Genomic DNA, 19,274 nt, shown 5'->3' with positions numbered 1-19,274 from the left:
CCTTTAGTTATCTTGTAATTTTAATAATTGTTTGTAATTGGCTTATTTTTTTTAGGGTTCCGTAGGTCGAATGTTAAAACGGTATCGCTCTAGTGTATGTCTGTACGTCTGTAAATTTGGACTTTTTAAATTTGGAATTGAATTCGTATACAGGTACAATTTAAACAGTTTATCTATTGCAAGCACCAGTCTTTTCTCGCCGGTTCTTCTCAGGGCTGGGTGTTTCCTTTCCGAACCGGTTGTAGTTTCTGGACTGACTATCAATAAGAAAGTGTTAGTTTAAGAACTTCAATGTTGAATAAATTATTTTGATTTGATTTTGATCACATTATTTACATGATATTTGAATGTTATAATAATAATAATCATTTATTCTCAGACAACAAAAGTCCATACAATTGAGATGCAAAAAAAAATTACAAATTTCTTACTGTATTTGTTAGTAACGAGAACTAAGAACTAAGTTAGACTACACAATTAAACTATTTCTGAGTGTTGTCGCGATATACGGCACGCCAGTACTTAACAATGGCATTTTCAGGATACTCAGAGCATATCCTTAAAATCTCATTCCCGGAATTCCTAGTGCGTTACCAAAATACCGCAATCCGCGACCTAACAATCGCAAAATAGTCAGGGACTCTGGCGTCGGTAAACATGGCTGAGGCACTGCAGTAACGAGGCAATTTCATCAGAATGCGATACGCGTTGTTATACTGCACTCCGTTGCTACTACATGCACTTTTTGTGCCGTTGCACCACTGCTGACACGTGTAAAAACACTGACAATACGCTCGAAACAGTGTCAGCTTTGCCTCAGGACTACATCGTCCGAACCGACGTGCAATCGTATTACACCGAACAGCCAAAGCCCTTCGTTCACGCTCTATGTCGAGGTTGTCGCGTAGATCCGAAGTAAGAATATGCCCCAAGTACTTAAACTGCTCTACTCTTTCTATCGGTACACCATACAAAGAAACCAGCGGTAACCTCTCCAGGCCCCCGCCCGATCGGAACACCATAATTTGCGTCTTTTTTACATTGTACACGAGGCCATGCTCACTCGCGTACCGTCCACAGACGCTCAATAATCTCCTCAATCCTCTAATTGAGGGATACAGAAGAACCATGCCATCAGCGTAATATTATTAACGCACGTTGTGCCTATGTGGCATCCAAGCATTGTACTTCTAAGTTCCTCAATCAGGTCATTAATGTAAACGTTAAAGAGGTCCGGAGAGGTCAACCCACCTTGTCGCACGCCGCACTCCAGTACATAATCATTAGAGACGGTGTTACCCCATTTCACAAAGTTAGTTTGGTTTTCGTACCAGTATCTCAACAGATTCACCGGCTTAGGTGATACATTAGAAAGTTTTAGTTTCTGCCATAGACGCTGTTAGTTAACTAAGTCAAAGGCACGGCTTAGGTCTAAGAAGCAAGCATAAACCGAAGTTCCCCTGTTTGTGTAGTAGTTATCCGTCGATTTGAGGCTAAAGACGGCAGCATCGTTGAGAGTCCTGGCCGAAAACCAAACTGCGCATCACTTAACTTTATGTTATGACGAATACTGGGATGTCGTAGTTATATGTCAATTTGTAAACTTTTTGGGAAGAAATAAATAAAATATTGTTATTATTAACATGTCCTAAATAGATTTATTAATAAGATATATACTGATACTATAAATGCGGTAGTAACTCTGTCTGTATGTTGCGCTTTCACGGCTGAATCACTGAACCGTTTTTGATGAGATTTGGTATGAAGCTTGAACTTCAAGTGCAACTCCAAAGCCTCTAACAGCGAACGAAGCTGGCGAAAACTAGTAGTTAAATAAATAGTACGTTTAACATACAATTATCGAATGGCGCGTTATAATTATTTATAGAAATGTCCGAGGCGTTTGATCGATATCACCTCCGGCCTATCTAGCTGTTTTAAGCGGTCTTACTGTTTTGTTAAACACTGTTTCGTTTCATTCTGTCATCATTGATTTGACATTCGAATGAATGAGACACAGCATCGTTTAACAAATCAATCGCTGTAAATGTTTTACGCGAATAAAATTATAATATACTTTATAGAAAGAGGCGTTTTTTATTTCGACTGTGTCGCTTTGTTAGTTATACGATACACTTTTATTTTCTTTGAGCAAAAAATGAAATTTGTACAATATTTTCGCATCATTACTATTAGTAAATGCCATAAAACGAATATATTGCAATAGTAGTTAAGGTGGTCTCCAAATTCACTGGTGGTAGGGCTTCGTGCAGTAGTCTGGGTAGGTACCACCCATTCAACAGATATTCATCAGATTCCATCTGATCCTAAATTAAGCAGAGCTTGTACTAATGTTAACCAGAAAACTGATATACTACATATATTACTTTTCTTTTGTAAATACATACTTATATAGATAATAACACCCAGAATCGAATCCACAACCTTCGGCGTGAAAGGCAAGTATCTACCAACGACGCCAACCGGCCCGTAAACTGGCGGTATTTAAATTGCAATTGGTGGTTGTTACTTTTTACTTAGAGGCTGTTTAATACTTTAAGAACGATTAACAAGTCGTATGTTGTACTATAATTTTATCGTGTTGTCAAGTTGTCTGTTATGTAGTTATCGAAAATAACTATCAAGAACTTATTATATATTGCGTAAATGTATATAGTAATGTTCATTTACCGTAACAGCCTGCGAATGTCCCACAACTGGGCTAAAGGCCTCCTCTCCTCTTTTTGAGGAGAAGGTATTGGAGCTTATTCCACCACGCTGCTCCAATGCGGGTTGGTGGAATACACATGTGGCAGATTTCAGTGAAATTAGACACATGCAGGTTTCCTCACGATGTTTTCCTTCACCGTAAAGCACGAGATGAATTATAATCACAAATTAAGCACATGAAAATTCAGTGGTGCTTGCCCGGGTTTGAACCCACTATCATCGGTTAAAATTCACGCGTTCTTACCACTGGGCCATCTCGGCTTAATTAATGTTCATTTATAAGATACTAATTTTCGCGTGTTGGAGGGATTGGGGGAAAGAATTAGGTATAAAAAAGTAGTAATGTGTCCAACATTACTACTTTTTTATACCTTGGGGTCCAAGCTTGCTTCGTTCCAAATCACATCAAAATCGCTTCAGTGGTTTAGCCGTAAAAGCGCAACAGACAATCAGAGTTACTTTCGCATTTATAATATTAGTATACCTATATACAAAGAATAATATGTATTGCACAATAGTCATAACAGCGATACGCTATTCGCTTTGCGTTTTGGAATGAGAGAACTACTTCGAATCTCGCCCGACATGGATGGACACCGTGGCCGCACCATTGGCCTACGTGCGGTGCGCGGTCGTCCGTTGTCGTCGGCCGTCCGTGTATAGTCAGTAGACTCGCTCACCGTGGGAAGTCACCTCTAGTATCCACCCATTCATTGACACTATCTTTTCATCTCAATCATTTGACATCTTTACATATGACACTTACATTATTAATTTCATATACATTGATGACTTGAGTATATATAGAATTCAATATTTTTTATATATCTCTTTTTTTTTATAGAATAGGAAGATGAACGAGCATATGGGGCCACCTGATGGTATGTGATCACCAACGCCCATTGGCATTGTAAGAAATGTTAACTAACATGACCAATACGCCACCAACCTTGGGGACTAAGATGTTATGTCCCTTGTGCCTGTAATTACATTGGCTCAGTTACCCTTCAAACCGGAACACGACAACAATATCTGATGAGTGGATGGTACCTACCCAGACGAGCTTGCACGAAGCTCTACGACCAGCAAATTTACCACCTTTTAATACATAAAATTTTATTATTTACAGAACGGTTCTGCGATGTCACGCTGTACTGTTCGCCGAACTTCGCGACTCAAGTACCTAACAAGGACACTGTCGATCCGCAGAACATACGAGGGGTGTCTCTCAGGGCGCACAGGTCGGTCCAATTTTCTTGAATCGCTTCAAAAATGGAGAGAATTTTCAATTCGTCTATAGTATAAATGAAGAAGTAGACTCCACGTATCTTTTAACTGCTCTTTCTATTTGCTGATTCAACTACTAGGCCAACGATGATGACTGAGAGACAAATATACTGCTTGTAGCTCCACAGTCCATAAGAGATTCATCTTCATCCATTGAATCTCTATACACATAACCACCAGTTATATTTAATTGTACTCGTAAAGTAACCATTTAGTGTAAGCAAAGCATATTTTAAAACACAAAGAAGCTCTATAACGTTTTATGACCATGTCGAATCGGCTCAGTGGTTAGAACGTGTGAATCTTTAACGATGATCGCGGATTTTTTTTTTATGTTATAGGTAGGCGGACGGGCAAATGGGCCACCTGATGTTAAGTGGTCACAACCGCCCATAGACATTGGCGATGTAATAAAATATTTACCAATGCGCCAGCAACCTTGGGAACGAAGATTTAGTATTATTGTGTTCCGGTTTGAAGGGTGAGTGAGACAATTTGCAAGTGCCAATGGACAAGGAAAATAACATCTTCGTTTCCAAGGTTGGTTGCGCTGTGGTGATTTAAGGAATTGTTGATATATTACATCACCAATGTCTTCAGCGTTTACCACCATTAACCACCAGATGGTTCATTTGCCTGTCAGCCTTTCTGTTTGATGTAAAAAAAAGAATTAAACCTAAGAAGCCTATCGAGAAGAACCGGCAAGACATACAAAGGTTCCTTTTACACAGTAAGCACTAAGGAACGATTTTTGAAAATTTAAACCTTAAGTTAATGATAAACGGCATGCAATTTTAGCAATTATAAATTACGTGAGCGAATCCACGGGTGAAACGCTAGTCTATGATTATCATTGTGGATTCTTGAATAAGTAGCGAACTTTGGGAGTAAAATTGTTTATTAGTAGTTAAGTGTACAGTAACAGCCTGTTAATGTCCCACTGCTGGGCTAAGGCCTCCTCTCCCTTTTTTGAGGAGAAGGTTTGGAGCTTATTCCACCACGCTGCTCCAATGCGGGTTGGTTAAGTGTAATCGTGTTGTATTATATATAGAGATATATTAATCGAGAACTGTTCGTAGTGTACAATACAGTTAGCGAATCGCGTGGAATGTGTAAATCTATGGTTTGTTTATCTGTACTCCTTGGATTAATAATAATAATAATATCCTGGGACATTTTTCACACACGGCCATCTGATCCCAAACTAAAATTGTACAGAGATTGTACTATGGAAACCGGACAACTGATATCCTACTTTTCTTTTGTAAATACATACTTATATAGAAAATTACACCCAGACTCAGGGCAAACAGACATGTTCATGCACACAAATGTCTGTCCTGGGTGGGAATCGAACCCACAACCTTCGGCGTGAAAGGCAAGTGTTCCACCAACCACGCGTACCGGCTCGTCAAATTGTTGGATTGGAATAGGGTATGCTTTGATTCTTAGAATCATATACGTGTACCATATGTTCCTTCGCTTATTAATGGGTGGTAACCTCACCGTCGAGCATCGCGAAAAAAAATATCACGAAAACACAACTAATTTCCGTGATATGCTCGAAGTATTTACTTATTTTAAATGCATACGTATCCTTCATATTAACATGCAAATGTTTTTTTTATATATATGTATTAATTGCGAAAACATGTACGGGAATCATTCTTTAAATTACTGAGCCGTTTACGATAAAAATAATCCCAATAAATTATATATCTATATATAATATATACGTGTGTGTATATATATATATATATATATATTTTATTAATTACAGATAAGAGAAACGGTTTTGTACTGTTAAATATTCATTTTGATTTGAAATTCGTGTAAGAATTCTTGTATTGCCACTTTAGAAATATCGAAAGTTTTTTTTTTTTAAATTAATGTTTATCTCATGCCTTATGTTATTATCGTATGCAATAAATATTGTAGCAGCAAAGTGGACTTACAAACTCTTTTCGTTTTATTTTGTTGTCTTATTGAAATGTTCGTTGGAAATTTTAATTATGTAAATGATAATTTTTATACATTTTTAATTAATTTAAACAAGTATATTAAAAAGCGGTTAAGGCTATATGGTTCGGTGGTTGGTGTGCGTGAATGTCAACCGAGGGGTGCGGGGCTTCAAATCAGGTTAAGAATTTGGAATTTTTCATGTGTTTGTGTTTTTAATTCGTCTCGTATTCAAGACCGAAACTAACAGCCGTTAAATTTCCCAATGCTGGGCTTGGTGTTTATTTCACCTCGCCCGAGGTTTGAACCTACGATCATCGGTTAAGAATCACGTATTTTAACCACTAAGCCATCTTAATAATAAATTTTATCTTAATTAGAAATAGATGCTATTTATAGAACGCTCGAATTAATAAACCTAATTACGTAAGAAATAATGCGATCGTTGCCTCCACTTTTAAATTTGGAATGTTTTCTAAAATAGAAAACTAGTTTTTAAATTTGGAACGATATAAATTATTTTTAAAATTTGTAAAACATTTTAATGTGACGGCGATAACTGTCTCTTCGGTCTAGTGGCTAGATATAGGGCCGCAGATCCCGAGTTTCTGGGTTCGAACCCTAGGTTGGACTGATAAAAAGTTATCGGGGTTTTTTGTCAAAGATTCTCAGTCCGGAGTCTGGAAGTAGGATGTGTCACTCTCGTGCCTCGGAAAGCACGTAAAGCCCTTGGTCCTGCGCCTGAACTATTTCCTGTCGTATCGGATTACCGTCCATTCGGATTATGAGAGTTAAGGAATAGAGTGTGCATCTGTGTTTGCGCACACACGTGCGCAATATAATATGTCCTGCGCAGTTGGCTAATCGCTCTTGAGATTGGCAGCCGTGGTCGAAATCGGCCCGGAGGGCATTATATTATATAATGATGTATGTAATAAAATACCCTGATTTATGTCTATTAAACTATTATTTATGGTAATACGAATAAAATATTATCAAATAAATATAAATTATAAATATTTAATGTAGCAACTTCCTGTCGCACTGATCGAGATTTCTATTAGCGTTCGTAATATAAAATTATATTTATCATTCAACGAATATAACAGTTATATACAATAGAACATTATGTAATTTTATATAATTATAACCACTCTCCTCGTATATAAATAACACTAGCTCCAACCAGCGTGTTATAAGCTCTAAGCCTTCCAATCAAAGGGAGACGAAGGCTCAGCCCAACAGTGGGCCATTCAGAGGCTGTTTCTTTTTTTATAATAGCTACGGCAAGGATTAAGTACCATTTGGTTTCATCGGAAGACAATCTTCCAAAAAAAACGAAGCCAGGAAATGAATCTATACAAATGTCAATTCCACGTTGATATTTATTTAAGCCAATTTCCATATATGTGAAAGATTGTTTCATCTCCTATTTAAAAAAATGTTTTGTACTCACCTACGTTGTATATATATATAAATATTTATATATTGATAACAATTGTTTACTTTTGAAATCACTGGCTTACCCTATGCGTTGTGTGTCAGTCCGTCAATCTGTGTCAGTATTGTCTAATCTTTTGGATTAAAATTAAATTATAAGTAGTTAAGTGTTCAGTACAGTGCGTGATACAGCAGAGCTGTTAGCAAATCGCGTGGAATATGTTAGTCTAAGGTTTGTTTATTTGGGGTCGATGTCGATTCGATTCGAGTCGATGATTAAATTAAATAATAGGAAAACGGAAAAACGGCAACGATCACGCTTCGATTCGATTGCGATAAAGTGACGATTTGTTTTGTAGAATTGGTCGCCTGTACTTTTTCTGCTATTGGAAAAGACTATATAGAATAATTAATCATGTATATTATATATGTATGTATGTGTGTATGTTGGTAATTCAATCATATATTTCTTTCCAGAGTGGTATTAGCGGCTTGCTCCGAGCTACTGGGCGCGCTGCTTGGTGCTCACGAAGCCCAGGGCGAGCCGGTCCTCGTTATAGACGGGGCTGAACCGCGACACTTGAAGGCTCTCCTCGACTACATGTACACCGGGGAGATGAATGTTCACCATGTGAGTGAAACGCTATCAAAAAAAGACCAACCCTTTTTTTATTTTAATGCTTGTCATGTTTCTTTATGTTTTGGGGATGACAGTGACCCAATTCAATTCAACTTATTTGCATATAACATAGTACATATGTTTAGTCTCTATATTAACTACGGAAAGCTAGCGGTCCCGATGGAATACCAGCCTTAGTGCTGAAGAAGTGCGCAGCGGAGCTGTCTCCTGTGTTAACGCGCCTGTTCCAACTTTCTCTCTCTTCGGGAAGTGTGCCGGAGGCTTGGAGAAGAGCTATTGTGCAAGCGGTTCCCAAAAAAGGGGATCGGTCTGACCCGGCAAATTATCGGTCAATAGCTATCACCTCAGTACTTTGTAAGGTGATGGAACGGATTTTAAACAACCAACTGATCCATTACCTAGAAGATCACTGTCTAATTAATGATCGTCAGTACGGGTTTCGACCAAAACGGTCCACAGGTGATCTTCTAGCGTACGTAACACACCTCTGGGGTGAAGCTATCGACAAGCATGGAGAATCGTTGGCTGTCAGCCTCGATATCTCCAAGGCTTTCGACAGGGTCTGGCACAGAAGTCTTCTCTCCAAGCTACCGGCATATGGTCTGCCTGCTCAGCTATGCACCTGGATTGCCAGCTTCCTACACAAGCGTAGCCTTCGTGTTTTAGTAGATGGTTGCGCTTCACAATTCTATGTAGTGAATGCTGGGGTCCCCCAGGGATCTGTGCTATCTCCCACACTCTTTCTTTTGCATATCAATGATATGCTCTCCCTTGGGAACATACATTGCTATGCAGATGATAGTACAGTGCATGGTGGATACCACGGACGCGCAGTGGCTGGGCGGGCGGAAACTGAGGAGAGGCGGGAGAATCTTGTCATTGAACTCGATAGGACGTTAGAGCTCATCGCCAAATGGGGCTCTGATAATCTTGTTGAGTTTAATGCCAAGAAAACACAGGTATGCGCTCTCACGGCGAAAAAGTCAACATTTTCCCCTCTTCCCTCCCTCTGTGGTACTCCGCTGGTGATGCAAAGCAAAATCGCCATGCTGGGGATTGACGTTCGCTGCGACCTTAGTCCAAGGAATTACATCGAGGCTGTTACAAAAACAGCTTCACGGAAACTCGGAGTTCTGAACAAGGTGCGGCGCTTTTTCACGCCACAACAACTGTGCCTGCTGTACAAAACACAGGTACGGTCTTGCGTGGAATATTGCTCGCACCTTTGGGATGGCTCCGCTAAGTACCTACTTGAGGCCTTGGACCGGTTGCAGCGAAGTGCCGTACGCATTATTGGCGACGTAAAGGTCACAAACACCCTTGAACCTTTACAATTGCGTCGTGAGATAGCAGCACTGAGCGCTTTCTATCGACTGTATCACGGCGAGTGCTCTGAGGAATTATTCTCTCTAATTCCTGCTTCCCCCTTCCTTCTTAAGTCCACGCGAGCTGGTTCTCGATGTCACCGCTTAACTGTGACATCAATTCCATCGCGAACAAAGAAATTTGGCAACTCCTTTCTTTGTCGCACTTCCAAAAAATGGAATTCCTTACCAGCTCACGTGTCCTCTTACAACCCGGGTTCCTTCAAACGAGGCGTGAAGAGGCATCTTGCGGGCCGTGCAGAAAGGCGGCTAGTGCAGAACGTTTTTCCCGTCTGTACTGGCCGTCGTCGCGTTTGGACTCTACTACCACTTACCATCAGGTGGAGTAGAGTCATTTGCCCTCCCGGCGAATATAAAAAAAAAAAAACTATTAAAATAAATATATAAAGGCATTACAATACATTATAAAAGTACAAGGAGTAAGGATTGAACCTGAGGTATTTAGGTCGCGAAGCGTATTTTAGGATTAGACGCCCCGGGCACAAAATAAAATGTCCGCCCCTTAAATTTAAAGAAAAAAAACGTAAGGAAAAAGTAAAAGTGTTAGTTATGAATTATTTGTTAATTTGAGTAGGTAGGTAACCTAATAAAGAGTTTTGGAGCACTTGTGTGATGATTAGGTAGGTTATTTAAGTTTATTCAGAAAAAAAACATCTTCGTTCCCAAGGTTGGTGGAATTGGCGAAGTAAGGAGTCTTTAATATTTCTTACATTGCCAATGTCTAGGGGTGGTGATGCTCACCCATAATCAGATGTTCATTTGCCCGTCCGCCTACCTATATGCTAAAATGCTCGATTTGGAGTTTTCATCTCGAGCATGGGATTTGGAATTTGGCGACGTGTGTATCCACCAACTCGTTTTGGTGCAGCTTGGTCAAATGAAAGATAATATTAACAATATTCTTCTGTCTCTTATTACAGACCCAATTGGCTGGTCTGCTGAAGACTGCGGAAGAACTTCGTATAAAAGGGCTCACGGATATCCGGTGGAATAATAAGGATGAACCCCCCGATTGTGCTACTGGTAAGGCTCTTAATCTAAGCTGGTGTTACATCCTCTTCTAGAATAGGTTGATTCTGGAGCTTGGGGTGGCTTCGATATCAGGTTGCGTGGACTAGACTTAACAGTTCAATTGGCTGAACTAATAGGTTATTAGGATATCTAACAGATAATAATGACAGTGTTACACTCAAGTATTGTGTGAGTGAGCCAGTGTAATTATAGGCATAAAAGACCTACAGATATTGTTTATCTTATATGGTTACCATATTATATGGTTGCAATACCAATTTTGTTACCCTCCCGTGCCACGGAGACCACGTACAGCCGTCGATCTGATGTTTGATGACTGTGTGACAGCTATTTATTTGACGAGCCGGTTGGTGTGGTTGGTAGATACTTGCCTTTCACGCCGAAGGTTGTGAGTTCGATTCCTACCCAGGACAGACAATTGTGCACATGAACATGTCTGTTTGTCCTGAGTCTGTGTGTAATTATCTATATAAGTATGTATTTACAAAAAAAAGTAGTATATGTAGTATATCAATTGGCTGGTTTCCATAGCACAAGCTTCGTACAAGCTTAATTTGGGATCAGATGGAAGTGTGTGAAAATAATGTCCCAGGATATTGTTTACATCCCTTCCCCTCCAGCTTAATATAATTTTTTAAGCTAAAGTAACATGTAACTAAAGTAAATGCAGAGATGGCCTAGTGATTAGAACGTATCAATCTTAAACGATGATCGTGGGTTCAAATCAAGCAGCACTGTAATTTCATGTGCTTAATTTGTGTATATAATTCGTACTGGACAGCGAAGAAAAACATCGTGGAAAATCTGCATGTGTATAATTTCATGAAATTCTGCCACATGTGTATTCCATTCCTCCTACCCGCATTGGAGAAGCGTGGTAGAATAAGCTCCAATCCTTCTCCACAAGAAAGGAGAGGAGGCCTCAGCCCAGCAGTATACATTCCTAGCTTGTTACTTTACTTTTTTTTTAAGTCACAGAATATATAGTGTACATGGGTTTGCACACACACTTGCACTATATTATCAAGTACACGTGAAAAAAGCCGAGATGGCCCTGTGGTAAGAACGCGTGAATCTTAACCGATGATCGTGGGTTCAAACCCGGGCAAGCACCACTGAATTTTCATGTGCTTAATTTGTGATTATAATTCATTTCGTGCTTTACGGTGAAGGAAAACATCGTGAGGACACCTGCATGTGTCTAATTTCACTGAAATTCTGCCACATGTGAATTCTACCAACCCGCATTGGAGCAGCGTGGTGGAATAAGCTCCAAACCTTCTCATCAAAAAGAGGAGAGGAGGCCTTTAGCCCAGCAGTGGGACATTCACAGGCTGTTACGGTTACGGTACACGTGAAGCAAGAACCGCTCAGTATATAGATTCTTCTTATCTGAATTAAAGTAAATTAAAATATGATATTAGCTCAACGCATTTATTTGTATGTAATGTCTTATAGTCTTATATGTAAATATTTATGAACTTGCTTCATACTCTTAAAATGTTGAAAACCGTGTGTCAATTCTGACACTTCACATTTGATTTTGACATTTAAAGCCGACTGCTACTGGTTTTATTCGTTCGAATAGCTTTTAATACTTGTCCAAACTAGAAATAATACTAAAAAGTCCGATCGTACATTTCAGGAGCAGTGACGACGACGGCCCATGAGAAACGAACGGAAGTTATTAAACCGACCGAGAGGCATGAACAGAAAAACTCGGAAAAGCCGCAAGACTGCAAGAGTACGCAAGAGAAGAATACGCAAGACTTGAAGAACACGCAAACCACGAAGAATACTCAAGAAAAGAATATAGATAGAAAGACACCAGAACGAGAGACTCACGTTGAGCCAGAGGATACTGAAGACGTGATCAAGGAAAAGCTTAATATTAATGGTATGTGGTGGACTACCTAAACCTTCTCCTCAAAATGAGGAGAGGAGGCCTTTAGCCCAGCAGTGGGACATTCACAGGCTGTTACGGTACGGTGAACTACATTCCGAATCGGTGCCAGCTTTACTCAGGTCATTGTGTAAACACGAATGCTGATGATGTGACCTTCAGTGCTACTGGGATAGGTTATAAACATACTTGAATAAAGAATTATTTGATTTCTCTTGTAAATCGGTTTCAGATAAGATTTGACAGCTGAAATCAAAAAAAAAAAAAAAAAACGAATATTTAAAAGTAATACACAATAGCACAACGCTTGACGGTAGTTAGATAATATATTGAAATATCGTCTCCACTCCGAGTTGTTTAGCTCTTAATCTTAATTTACTTGGTGGTAGGGCTTCGCGCAAGCCCGTCTGGGTAGGTACCACCCACTCATCGTTTATTCTACAAACCGCTATGCTCAGTATTGTTGTGTTCCGGTTGGAAAAGTGAGGGAGCCAATGAAACTTCAGACACAATGCACATAATATCTTAGTACTCATGGTTGGTGGTGTATGGGTGATGTATGGGGTGTGACTATATAGATAAATTTTGAAATGATTATTTTACTGGTGGTAGGGCTTTGTGCAAGCTCGTCTGGGTAGGTACCACCCACTCATCAGATATTCTACCGCAAAACAGCAATACTTGGTATTGTTGTGTTCCGGTTTGAAGGGTGAGTGAGCCAGTGTAATTACAGGCACAAGGGACATAAAATCTTAGTTCCCAAGGTTGGTGGCGCATTGGATATGTAAGCGATGGTTGACATTTCTTACAATGCTAATGTCTAAGAGCGTTGGTGACCACTTACCATCAGGTGGCCCATATGCTCGTCCGCCTTCCTATTCTATAAAAAAAAAAAAAATAACTGATTTCTGCCAGTTTTCAAGCTTTTGCTATTTTATATTTAAATAACGATAAGTATTTCTGACTTGTACCGAATTCTTCTTCCGTTGAAAGTTTTTCATGGTCATCGTCACACCTTCCAATTGACTTTATCACATTTATATCCGACTGACTTCTGGAACGCTATCCTGTAACTAAAAAAATGAAAACAGACTTATGTTAATCCATATATCATTGAATGTTATAATACGGTCAATGTCGTATATCACGAGATGGCGGCCCAGTGTTAAGAACGCGTGAATCTTAACCGAGACCGTGGGTTCAAACCCGGGCAAGCACCACTGAATTTTCATGGGCTTAATTTGTGATTATATATTCATCTCGTGCTTTACGGTGAAGGAAAACATCGTGAGGAAACTTGCATGCGTCTAATTTCATTGAAATTCTGCCACGTGTATTCCACTAACCCGCATTGGAGCAGCGTGGTGCAATAAGCTCCAAACCTTCTCCTCAAAAAGAGGAGAGGAGGCCTTTAGCCCAGCAGTGGGATATTCACAGGCTGTTACGTATATCACATTCTTTTCCTTACAGAAAAGCTCGCAGGATAGGCATCGGTTGTAAGCTTATTAATTCTCATGTTTCACCACCAGGGGGACCACCGCCGTTGATAAAACTGCCGACCAAAGAGAAGAACAGCGTCCCCAACCCCAAGAGAGAAATGTCAGACACGTAAGTTATGTGTTATCTAGCTGATACGTCCAATCTCAAGAGATTAAAAGCAATTGCGCAGGACATGTTCTGGTTTGAAGGGTAAGTGAGCCAGTGAAACTACAGGTAGAAGGGACACAACATCTGAGATCCCAAGGTTGGTGGTGCATTGGCGATGTATATGGTTAATATTTCCGACAGTACCAATGTCTATGGGCGGTGGTGACTTACCATCAGGTTTATTTGCCAGTTTGACTAATGCAAATTAAGGCCTGTCCAGCAGTAGACGAGAAAAGGATGAAAACGATAATGATGATTTTCACAGGGAGAGTCCTAGCCCGAAGCGTCAGAGGGTGATCAGCGCGACGGAACACACAGACGACGAGAACAGCGGACAAATTAAATCGTTAGTATACATATATATATGACAATTTTTAGGGATTATTGTATTGGTGTTTCTTGATGATGGCCATTAGCTTTCTTCGCAGCACACGTACCACCCACAAAATTGTCGCATATTCTACCGCTTAATAGCACTCAGTCTTGTTCTTTTACAGTTTGAAGAGTGAGTGACTCAGTGTGACTACAGGCACGTGGGACATAACATCTTAGTTTTAAGTCGTCGTTTATATCACAGTTCCATCAGATGGCCCAATGGCCACTTTGTCTACCTTTCTTAAATACAAAAACAAATTATAGTGCACAAGTGTGTACGCAAACACAATTGCACTCTATCCCTCATTCACATAATCCGATGGGACGGCAAATCCGATACGACTATGAAGAGTTCAGGTGCAGGATCAAGGACTTCACGTGCTGTCCGAGGCACGGGAGTTTAAATGCGATCTTCGCTCATCACTTACTGACACTGCACTAAGAAATAAAAGTGGTTTAAAAAAGACACAAATTTACTCAAGACGAAAATATATTTTATACATTTTATTCGACTTATGCCCAAGCTAATGTATCGTATTTAATATTATTAATGTGAAAGTGAGTTTGTTTGTTTGTAACGCTTTCACGTTCTAACTACTCGACCTATCGTCATGAAATTTTGCATTCATGTTGGCATGTACAAAAAATTATATGGTACCTAAGACCTACACCCCCCAACCCCTCTTCTCACACGCAGGCCGAAACCAGTGGAATATAAGGACGTGATGTTTTGTAACGTTTATTTCAATCTTTAAATAATTTGATCGAATAATATTTTTTTTATTTACTTTTTTCAGTGAGAGGGATCAAGAATGGCGGCATGGGAATTTAGTAAGTATTTAAAATGTTCCGTTAAGTACTCGACACACGAGTCGTGTGAGTGTGACACGTCTCATAAGTACACACTAGCATAGCACACCCTCATCCACACACCATTCAGATATGAACAGTAAAAAAAGTTACAGCCTGTTAATGCGCACTGCTGGGCTAAGGCCTCCTCTCCCTTTTGAGGAGAAGGTTTGGAGCTTATTCTACCACGCTGCTCTAATGCGGATTGGTATAATACACATGTGGCAGAATTTCAATGAAATTAGACACATGCAGGTTTCCTCACGATGTTTTCCTTTACCGTCAAGCACGAGATGAATTATAAACACGACTTAAGCACATGAAAATTCAGTGATGCTTGCCCGGGCTTAAACCCACGATCATCGGTTAAGATTCACGCGTTCTAACCACTAGGCCATCTCGCCTCTAACAAATAGACATGACATTACAGATATGAACAATGTTTTTCAAACCGTACACCAGTTTTCTCTCATAAGTATATCCGAGAAATTCAATAAAAAAATCTATAGCGTTGCTAACGGTACTTACAGACGTCCGGGTGACGTCATGACGCGTCCCGTTACAAAAGTCACATCGTAACAATATATTATATATTTAAATCATACATAATCTAAATATCTATTACATTTTATTGGTGGTAGAGCTTTGTGCAAGCTCGTCTGTGTAGGTACCACCACCCACTCAATATTCTACCGCAAAACAGCAGTACTTGGTATTGTTGTGTTCCGGTTTGAAGAGTGAGTGAGACAGTATAATTACAGGCACAAGGGCTATAACATCTTAGTTCCCAATGTTGGTGGCGCATTGGTGATGTAAGCGACGGTTAACATTTCTTACAATGACAATGTCTATGGGCGTTGGTGACCATTTACCATCAGGTGGCCCAAATGCTCGTCCGCCTTTCTATTCTATAAAAAAAAAGCATATATATAAGCGAATTACTCATCACGAGATCTCCTAAACTATCCGCCCGATTGACTTGAAATTTGTCAAGTTACTAGTTCCCGCCGTAGACGCTCAGTAAGAACAGATGGACGAAGCCGGAACGATTTGCTAATTATTATTTATATAAGCTATCCCAACCACGAGAGGAGTAAAGAAAAATAAACATCCTCCCACCCCCTTTTACTATCGAACGGCCAGGCAAACGCGACCAAAGCGCACACAGACACAGTGGAAATTCCCCGCCTACGTACGAAGCGCTTTCAATCCACATTCATCATTCGCACTGAGAAACTGTGGAATGCTTTGCCCGAGTCCGTATTTCCTGATAGGTACAATGTTGGTGTCTTCAAATCCAGAGTAAACAGGTTTCTTATAGGCAAGCGTGCTACATCCTAGACCGTGTCGATGCTTAACATCAGGCAAGTCGACGGCCAAACTTTGGCCTATTAATTGTAAAAAAAAAAAAAAACATTGACCATGAATTGACGCTATACCATTCGTCGAGATCTTGTATAATCTGTGATATTCGCAAAACAATGGCGTTTTGTAAAACGGTGACGTTTTTATCGGAAGTTTGTAAGTAAAATTAAAGTGTATATAAGTACTTGAGTGTAACAGTGTCGTGTTATATATAGAGATGTATTAATCGAGAACTGTTCGTAGTGTACAATACAGGAGAGCTGTAGCGAATCCTGTGGAATATGTAAATCTAAGGGTTGTTTATCTTTACTCCCTTGATTGGAATAGTATGTATACACACGATTTTTTTTATATCCTTGGACATTTTTCACACACGGCCATCTGATCCCAAATTAAGCTTGCACAGAGCTTGTACTATGGAAATCAGACAACTGATATACTAAATATACTATTTTTCTTTTTGTAAATACATACTTATATAGATAATTACACGCAGACTCAACACACATTACAAACAGACATGTTCATGCACATAAATATCAGTCCTGAATGGGAATCGAACCCACAACCTTCGGCGTGAAAGGCCAATCCACCAACCATGCCAACCGGCCCGTCAAACCATTACTATATACTGATTATTACATAAACTTGATTACTTTGTTATATTATTGACAGTAAATTAGATTTCACATGTTTCCAAGGATATAACAGCGGAGCGTGTGGTGGGGTGGGGGGCTGGTGAGGGACCTGAGGGTGACTGGTCGCGCGAGCAGTCGGACGACGAGTGGGCCGACCCGCCCGCCGACATCGGCTCCTTCCTACGGACAAAGCTGAGAGTGGACGGCGACAACAGTGGCGGTATGTAATCTTCACTAATAATATAAAGAAACTGTTTGTCTATCTGTTACGTTTTCATGGTTAAATTACTTGACCGATTTCGATGAAATTGAGTATGAACTAAGCTTGAACCCCAAAGATATGGGCTTCCTTTTTCTTACTTAACATCTGCTTCCGTCCCTCTTGCACGAAGATTAAATAGCAAGTTAATACTAGTATATATATATACTAGTATTAATATTTATATATATGTTTGAGACTAATATACATCGAGACCGTTTGACAGAGCACCATGAAATAGCATTTTTTTTTCATGGTGATGGTTTTCGTTTTATTCAATTTGGTTTCGCCACTAGATGGCGTTGCAACATTAACTTATATAGCTTTCAACCGTTCTTCATGTCAACTGGTATAAATATATACACGGGCAGGACAATGTCCACGGGGTTTCGACAGTCTTATATATAATATATATATAAGTAACTGGGCAATCATTTCGAGAAAGCCGCAGGCCGCTACTAAATGACGTCACAACTACGAGTACCGTTGCCAAAAAAATGAACAATTTTTTTTTACTTGAAACTGTTGGTGCTGACCGCCGCCCGCGTATTGCAGACGAGGAGTCGGACGGCAGCAACGGTGCGCGCGCGCACGCGTCGTCGTCGTCGTCCACCGCCAGCACCGCGCACATCGACTACGTCAAACGTCAGTACATACTCGATATCCCGATTATATCTCTCAATCTAGGATTTTAAGCCGAGATGACCCAGTGGTTAGAACGCGTGAATCTTAACCGATGATCGTCGGTTCAAACCCGGTACCACTGAATTTTCACGTGCTTAATGTGTTTATAATTCATCTCGTGCTTGACGGTGAAGGAAAACATCGTGAGGAAACCTACATGTGTTTAATTTCATTGAAATTATGCCACATGTGTGTTCTACCAACCCGCATTGGAGCAGCGTGATGGAATAAGCTCCAAACCTTCTCCTCGAAAGGGACATTAACAGGCTGTTACTGTACTAGGATTTATACATAAGGCTTATAGTGAGCCTTTCATTCCGAAGCTGATATATTGTAATATCATAGTCGGCGATTCCTCGACGATGCATTTATAACTAGACAAGAGCATAACTCACGCATTATAATACTATATATTCTACGTCTAAAGCTTTTTAATAGGGAATAGTTTTAATAGTCTAGTGTTGTAGAAAACTAATAGAAGACAATTAATAGTAATGTGTGTGTGTGCGTGTGCGTGCGTGTGCATGTGTTTGTGTGTGTGTGTGAGAGAGAGTATTTATAATTGCATATAGTTAACTTGATTTATTTCAAAAGGTTTTCAATGTCTAAATAAGACTACAGGAGAATAGCAGTGGTTTTCTTTTTGACTTTTTTTTCTCAATAGAATCTCCGACATGGATCTCTAACACATCACAAGCTTTTAACACATTACACGAGTTTCAAGCCTATGTACTCAGTTATAAGAAACCACAGCATCTTATTTAACTAATTAACAGCTAATATAATTTAAAAAAAAAATAAGGATTTTACAGATTAAAAATGATACTTACAGAAGTAAAACAAAACAACAAAACCTCATGTTAAATGATAAAGTTTATTAATAAAATTCGAAATCCTAAAACAGAGTAATACAAAAAATACAAATACAATGAATGAAAGATAAATTTATTTTAAATATTTTTGACTTAAAACTATTATGGATTTATTTATTTATTTAATAATATAAACAAACAACAGTAGTAGTAGTAGTAACAGCCTGTTAATGTCCCACTGCTGGGCTAAGGCCTCCTTTCCCTTTTGT

The 19,274-nt window shown here is 39.5% G+C and overlaps 1 protein-coding gene across 5 annotated transcripts in view; it reads left to right on the top strand.

Annotated features, from left to right (window-relative positions):
* Window positions 1-19,274, top strand: part of LOC126779489 (protein tramtrack, alpha isoform-like) — a 122,299-nt gene that overhangs the window by 93,519 nt on the left and 9,506 nt on the right. For all 5 annotated transcript variants that reach the window (XM_050503506.1, XM_050503507.1, XM_050503505.1 and 2 more), the window contains 9 exons: window positions 3,860-3,971; window positions 7,894-8,047; window positions 10,362-10,464; window positions 12,119-12,370; window positions 13,906-13,984; window positions 14,289-14,369; window positions 15,196-15,229; window positions 17,314-17,470; window positions 18,065-18,154. In XM_050503506.1, the coding sequence (XP_050359463.1) occupies window positions 3,860-3,971; window positions 7,894-8,047; window positions 10,362-10,464; window positions 12,119-12,370; window positions 13,906-13,984; window positions 14,289-14,369; window positions 15,196-15,229; window positions 17,314-17,470; window positions 18,065-18,154 (1,062 nt within the window). The remainder of the gene's footprint in view (window positions 1-3,859; window positions 3,972-7,893; window positions 8,048-10,361; window positions 10,465-12,118; window positions 12,371-13,905; window positions 13,985-14,288; window positions 14,370-15,195; window positions 15,230-17,313; window positions 17,471-18,064; window positions 18,155-19,274) is intronic.

Source organism: Nymphalis io, chromosome 29 (genome assembly GCF_905147045.1).
Source record: "Nymphalis io chromosome 29, ilAglIoxx1.1, whole genome shotgun sequence".
NCBI lineage: Eukaryota > Metazoa > Arthropoda > Insecta > Lepidoptera > Nymphalidae > Nymphalis > Nymphalis io.
This window is presented reverse-complemented; position numbering and strand designations above follow the sequence as displayed.